The sequence below is a fragment of the Humulus lupulus genome, chromosome 5 (genome assembly GCF_963169125.1).
Source record: "Humulus lupulus chromosome 5, drHumLupu1.1, whole genome shotgun sequence".
In the NCBI taxonomy this organism is placed as follows: Eukaryota; Viridiplantae; Streptophyta; class Magnoliopsida; order Rosales; family Cannabaceae; genus Humulus; species Humulus lupulus.
Window position 1 is genome coordinate 116,364,351 of NC_084797.1, and position 7,430 is coordinate 116,371,780.

The window sequence follows — 7,430 nt, forward strand, 5'->3', positions numbered from 1 at the left end:
TTATGGGGCTCGTTAGCTAAACAATCGTATGCCCAAGGAATCTACTATTGGGACTTGTTATCTAAACAAGTTATATATTTGTTATCTAAACAAATTATGTGATTTGTTATCTAAACAATTCATATACTAAAACAACTAAAAACATATCATACTTATAACATAGACATATATCAACAACATAAAAGCATACAAATCTACCCTATTTTCCTTACCAAAAATCGGAATGTGAGAACAAGATCGGGACTTTGGAACACTCCTAAAAACCATAATAAAGAGGTGAGTATACTAAAGAAAAGAGATGAAAATAATGAACTACACCATCGAAAAGATACTTACCAACAAGAACCTCAAGTTCAAGAACTTAGATGCCTAACCAAGAATAAAGAAGATGAGTTAGGAATTGAGTAGAAAAACTATAAGAACTTAACAATACAGAAAGGAACTAAGAATAAGGATACCTTTGAAATTGCTATACTCGAACTATACCTCGAAATCGAAATATACTATGATCCTTACTTCCCAAGTGTTTATTAAGCTTATAATGATTAAATTTATAACCCCAACTCAAGTGTTTAGCACTCTAAAGTAAACCTAGCAGCTTGTAGGCTCTGAACTCAGCTTGATGAATGAAGAAATGGCTGGGTACTAGGTCCTATTTATAGAGTTCAAGAATGAAAAGATCTTCATTTAGCTTGAATAAAATAATGGCTTTTTAATTGAAAAACATTTGAATAATCATTCAGTAGAGGCTGAAGACTCGGTCAAAAAGATTCTGGACTTATCAAGAGGTTAAGGATTAAAATGAGCTCGGTTTCAAAATCATTCAAAAACCATGCACCATAGCCGATATATCGCCTGAACTGATGCTCCCGAGGCTCGTCGAGGTTGTCGTGTGAAGCTACGTGTTTTTCGTATCCCCGTATGGCGATATATCGCCCCCTAGAGCTGCGATATGTCGGCATACGCTGAAATATTATACACATAATTACACTTTTTCAGCCTAATTTGAATTGAGTAAATAGCCTTGACTAAGTCCTTTAACGATTTCAAAGCTGCTGGCAAACTCTAGGATTTTCAAATATTGTTCTTAATAAACTATTCCTCAAAAATACTTAATTATTCATTAAACATACACATGACAATTGTCATTACCTTATTGCGTTACTACAAAAATTACATGATAAGTCGGTTAAAAACCGACTTCTGAATGTTCATAAGTCGGTTGTGAACTGACTTCCCATGCAGTGACTTATGATGTAAAAACATGGTAGGTCGGTTGGCGCCAAACCGACCTCTAGTGTAAGACATGGTAGGTCGGTTGTAAACCGACGTATGGTGTAAGACATGGTAAGTCGGTTGCAAACCGACCTACCATGTCTTACACTAGAGGTCGGTTTGGAGCCAACTGACCTCTGGTGTAAGCCATGGTAGGTCAGTTGCACACCGACCTCTAGTGCAAAACATGGTAGGTCGGTTGCACACCGACCTATGGTGTAAAACAGGGTAAGTCAGTTGCAAACTGACCTCTAGTGTAAATCATGATAGGTCGGTCTGGCACACCGACCTCTAGTGTAAAACAGGGTAAGTCAGTTCCCAACCGACTTATGGTGTTTTTTGTTTTTCATGAAAAGTGTATTATGCCAAAACAAATCCTGCATTTTATACAAACAAACATAACAAAACAAAACATATATCACAGTAATATAAAATACTAGAATTTGAATTAAATATCCAAAATAATGATGAGTCTTAAGTTAATTACAAAATTACTCATATAAGCAACAAAAGTGTAAACTATAGTTAGACAATAAAAGTGTGTGTATCTCTAAGAAAGTCTAAGTTATTCTAAGTATATCTCTTTAAAAGTCTTAGTTAACAAAAGTGAGTAGACTTATGTAGTACTCATCAAATCCATAACGCATTGTGCCCATTCTTCACGTACTTCATTGATCTCATCCTTTGTGTAAGAATTCTTCCCGCCACACTAAAACAAAATTCCTTGCGTGAGTTGAATTAATATACTTAATCTTGAGGTAAAGCTATAACTTTAATAATAAATATTTTCACTTACTTTACTAGTTAGCCATCGCATTGAAAACTCATTTGTCACGAAGTCTTTTATCATCCTCATAACATAGAATCCACATTGTACTGATTTTGATGGTTGACGAGGACACTTAACAGTTCTCCATGCGACTTCCTTAGTTTTCGCATTATTTGTGCGCAAATGTTGAAAAACACTATGCAATAAAAACATAAACATTTATATGTTGTTAATTTTTAAATGAATTTAAGAGTATATAGTTAATTGGTTAGATTATTACCGAGAAATGAGAGATTTGATTTCATCTGGTGGAAAATTGTCAAGAGAATCCAGGAAATAGCACAATTGGTGATCAAAATCCATTATTTTAAGCATCCAATGATTTCTAACAGAAACACAAAAATATTTCATTATTAATATTATATATAATCACTAACAAAATACTAAAAGTAAAAAACTTACCCCTTATGATATGGCAACAACCACATTTGACCTGGATTTGAATCAATCATACGCTTTGATATCCATTCAACTCGTTCTTCTTCAGTAGATCCAACATTTGATAACCAAATTGGCTCAACAAAACGAAAAAAGTGACTGATCTCTCTTTTCACTAATTGGAAGTATAAAATCCTACATAAAAAATATATATCTTTGTTAAATTTATAAAATAAGTTATCTACAAACTTATAATGGTTTTAAAAATCTTTGATACCTGATATATAACGATATACATGATGCTCCAATCTTCTCTATTAAGCCAAAGTGGACGGTATCTTCTTGTGAGATATATAAATCATTCTCATGACCTAATATCTCAAAATCCATCGGAACTTTGACCATGAAACTTGGCTCCACATACTTCACAGTAGTTAATAAACACTTGAGAGAGTGAGGAACCCCACTAGGAATCTTGAAGAGTATCGGGGCACTAGCTTTACTTGACACTACTTCATTTTGACTAGGAAGTCTTTGGGAAGGATGAGACTTGTCTTGTGTCATTGGGGCATTAGGTATTGGTGAACTATTTCTTTTTTGCTTCTTTGTCTTCTTAGGTAGCTTCAACATGAAAGTAACACATGTTAGTCTTGAAAAATAATTTAATCAGTAAATATAACTATTTGTTAATATCTTACCAAATTTGAATCGTATGGAATGATCAGATGAGGTCGCCACTCAACAAAGTAACCGACAGCATGACGTACAAAAATGATCTCATCCTTAATACGAAAAATAAGTTTAGCATCATTATTGCAGCAATAATAATAATAATAATAATTAGTACTACCTTCATCTTTACATAAAGCAAATAATTTATATAATATTATCATATATATGTATGGCAGCTGCAGATTGCACCCTCTATTTTAGACTCTGGCGCCAACTTTCCCAAAGAAGGGCTCAATTTCATGTATGCATAGTTCAAGTTCAATGCTAACTAAAGATCTTTATAAATTTGATCATAACAAAAGTATGCATACATACATCATCTTTTTATATGCACTCAAATAGATAAAATCATGCTTGACAGCTGGCTTGTACAAAATAGATAAAATATGATGATGATAAAAGGAAAAACCTTGTTTATGACTAAAAAAGAAGGTGACACTTGCAGCTCTAGTAATTCACACAAAGTAAGATATGTATACCTGCAAGTTTGTCCAGTAATGAAATCTTTCAAATCCTTCCACAGTTCATTCCAGAGGCTTTCAATGGATTCGAAGAAACCATTTATGGTGTTCTTTGGTGGATGAAAGGGAGTACTCTGCATCATATTTATTACATAAAGTCATTCACAGAATCATACAAGCATCAGTTGCAAAATTTTTATATTATGTTCTTATCTCATGTTTGAAAAAACTAAAAGGCAAAGTTTAAAAGCTGCCATTATACCTGTGATCCATTGTCAAGTACAGTTGAAGTTGTAGAAAATTGGCACTCAGCTCTATCTACTTCATTATAATCAGAGTCCTTCAGTATAGCTGCATTTAAGTAAAAGTCATCAGTCTTAAGTCTCCTTCTATTTCACCATCACTAGAAGTCATCAGTCTTAAGCCACAGCCACAATTGGGAAAAGCCCTTTTGAGTTCTTCTTCCTCCCTAGACTAGAGAAACAAAAACATAACACAGTACCGTACTACTGCCATGCTTTATTTTTTGAGTTCTAGTTTCAGTCTGTGTTTGGTGCTTGCTTAAAGTTCTTCAATCGTCTTTTCCCTCAACCCTAATCTGATTTCCATATTCTATCTATTCCATACATACATATATTTTGCGCTCAAAAATCTTCAAAAGTTTCAGTGATGGGCAAGCCAAGTTCACGGTACTACTGCCATGGCATTAATTTTTTTTTTTACTAGTCATAAATAAATTCATGAGCTTCATGGGTACTAATTTATGTGGTATGCAGGTCAGATTCGTCGACCAAGGCCGATCGCAAGTTTGAAAAGAAGCTCAAGTTTTATTCCAGTGAGTTTGGCTCTATGTACTATTTTTTGGTAGTTTTAAGCCTCTACATTCCTATTATTAATCGGTACTTTTTTTCAAGTCTACTCTCACTACGGATGATTAGTATTGATGCTCTAAATTTCATTCTTGAGTTTGTAATATGGTTTCAGATGTTGTAAACCAAATTATAGTTATAGTTTGATAAAGTTGAATTTATTGAACCTTACTCAGTAGTCTCTTCCTAAATTTGCAATGCAGAGGTTAGAGATACTGTTGCCACCTTGACTGCCCAAAAGACTATTGCCAAGGTCAGAATCTTGTTCTTACTGAATCATTTGAATGCTCATTTTGTTTATTATATATATTTATATATATGATCCAGGCAAATTTCAAATATATTATGACCATATATAACTATTAAACAAAAGGAAAATTACTCTGTAATTTCCCTACTGAGATTATGAGCTGAGATTTATTCAATTACTCTACTCCACGTTATTTCCAAACTCTACCCGAAATGAAAATATACTTATTAGTTGAGTTGAAATAAAACAATAGCAAGCAAGAACTAAAGGATTATAAAGGTTCTTGAAAAAGAAAATGCAAGAACGGGCCGATGAAGAAAATGCAAGAACTAAAGAATAGCAAGAAAATGCCAGTAAAAATTTTGCCGATGAAGAACGAGCCGGGAAATTTTGGGGTAAAAATTCAGGCAAGCTGAAACTGACCTTGGAGAAGCAAAAACATCTAGATTGCTCCCAAATTCAACATAAATATATACACAACCCATGACTCCCATTTATATATGATATATATATATATATATAAGACTGACCTGATAGAACCAGAACCAACTTTCAGCTTTGATGTTTCTATTTGACAAAGAAAGCTGATAATACACTGTTACTACATACAGGGGCACAAACAATTTGTCGATTTTGGTTGTCAAAAAACCTCAAAGCTATCAAAGGTTTGGACCCCTCTAACGCATCCTGCAAAAAGGGACATCATATTAAGTATTTGATATTCTCTATTCTGAAAAGAAAATCAAGAATAAGGGGATTTGGAAGACAAATAGTATATACCCTGCGCATGAAGTCTGTATCGTATAAAAATTTCCTTTGGGTCGCTGGCGGAATGAAGTAGAAGAAGATAAAGAAATGGTGGGGTGTACACAGTGAAGAAGACGCGGGATACTTAAAAAAAAATTTGCTTTTATTTTCAATGCCCTAAATTTTACATGGTAAGTCGGCCCATTATTAACTGACTTACAATGTAACACCATAAGTCTCTTCTACAACCGACTTAGGATGCCACATATTAAGTCATTTACCACACAACCGACCTCTCATGTCCTTTAAAAAATTATTAAAGAGATACACTAAATTATGTTATAAATTTTTTTTATTTTAAATTATCACTATTATTAAATTAAAATATTTTCTTGTTTATAAAAATGAAATAAATATTTTTAATTATAAATAATTTATTAATTTATTTATATTTCAAAAATTATAATATATGTAGTATTAATAATTATATATTTTTTATACTTATTTCATACCCAAATAAATTTTATATATGTATTGTCTAAATAAATAAATATATTTTAAATTTTCAATAATATAAACAAATTAGAGTATATTTAATAATGTATTTTTATAATGACATGGTAGGTCAGTTCTACACAACCGACCTACCATGTCACATGAGAAGTCATTTCCCACACAACCGACCTACCATGTCCTCTAAAAAATTATTAAAGAGATACACTAAATTATGTTATAAATTTTTTTTATTTTAAATTATCACTATTATTAAATTAAAATATTTTCTTGTTTATAAAAATGAAATAAATTTTTTTAATTATAAATAATTTATTCATATTTCAAAAATTATAATATATGTAATATTAATAATTATATATTTTTAATACTTATTTCATACCCAAATAAATTTTATATATGTATTGTTTAAATAAATTAATATATTTTGAATTTTCAATAATATAAAAAAATTAGAGTATATTTAATAATGTATTTTAATAATGACATGGTAGGTCGGTTCTACACAACCGACCTACCATGTCACATGAGAAGTCATTTCCCACACAACCGACCTACCATGTCCTCTAAAAAATTATTAAAGAGATACATTAAATTATGTTATAAATTTTTTTTTATTTTAAATTATCACTATTATTAAATTAAAATATTTTCTTGTTTATAAAAATGAAATAAATTTTTTTAATTATAAATAATTTATTCATATTTCAAAAATTATAATATATGTAATATTAATAATTATATATTTTTAATACTTATTTCATACCCAAATAAATTTTATATATGTATTGTATAAATAAATTAATATATTTTAAATTTTCAATAATATAAACAAATTAGAGTATATTTAATAATGTATTTTTATAATGACATGGTAGGTCGGTTCTACATAACCGACCTACCATGTCACATGAGAAGTCCTTTCCCACACAACCGACCTACCATGTCCTCTAAAAAATTATTAAAGAGATACATTAAATTATGTTATAAATTTTTTTTATTTTAAATTATCACTATTATTAAATTAAAATATTTTCTTGTTTATAAAAATGAAATAAATTTTTTTAATTACAAATAATTTATTAATTTATTTATATTTCAAATATTATAATATATGTAATATTAATAATTATATATTTTTAATACTTATTTCATACCCAAATAAATTTTATATATGTATTGTTTAAATAAATTAATATATTTAAAATTCAAATAATGTAAAATTTATATTTGTTAATATTACATTATAAATATATTTTATAAATAAAAAATATTTTAATTTAATAATATTTACAATTTAAAATAAATAAATAAAAATTTGATAAGAGTAGTTTCTTAAATAATTTTTTAAATGACATGTTAGTTTGATTGTGTGT

General features: G+C 29.8%; 1 protein-coding gene and 1 long non-coding RNA gene across 2 annotated transcripts; one reads left to right on the forward strand and one right to left on the reverse strand.

The window, feature by feature from the left end:
• Positions 1-1,699: 1,699 nt before the first annotated feature.
• Positions 1,700-5,707, reverse strand: LOC133777602 (uncharacterized). Its single transcript, XM_062217293.1, has 10 exons — positions 5,575-5,707; positions 5,325-5,481; positions 3,938-4,026; positions 3,694-3,809; positions 3,181-3,264; positions 2,760-3,103; positions 2,507-2,677; positions 2,325-2,429; positions 2,072-2,240; positions 1,700-1,984 (listed from the first exon to the last, which is right to left on the reverse strand). Exons 6-10 carry the CDS (start codon positions 3,044-3,046, stop codon positions 1,892-1,894), a joined length of 825 nt encoding a protein of 274 aa, XP_062073277.1. The 5' UTR covers positions 3,047-3,103; positions 3,181-3,264; positions 3,694-3,809; positions 3,938-4,026; positions 5,325-5,481; positions 5,575-5,707; the 3' UTR covers positions 1,700-1,891.
• LOC133777603 (uncharacterized) lies at positions 3,979-4,797 on the forward strand. The gene is made up of 3 exons (XR_009868681.1): positions 3,979-4,364; positions 4,452-4,510; positions 4,748-4,797. It is a non-coding gene; the product is annotated as an uncharacterized LOC133777603 (long non-coding RNA).
• Positions 5,708-7,430: the final 1,723 nt, after the last annotated feature.

Coding starts and splice junctions, on each gene's coding strand:
- LOC133777602 (XM_062217293.1), bottom strand. CDS start 3,046: ATGACACAAGACAAGTCTCATCCTTCCCAAAGACTTCCTAGTCAAAAT. Junction 2,430..2,506: donor TTGTTGCCATATCATAAGGG/GTAAGTTTTTTA, acceptor TGTTTCTGTTAG/AAATCATTGGATGCTTAAAA. Junction 1,985..2,071: donor TGCGATGGCTAACTAGTAAA/GTAAGTGAAAAT, acceptor ATTTTGTTTTAG/TGTGGCGGGAAGAATTCTTA.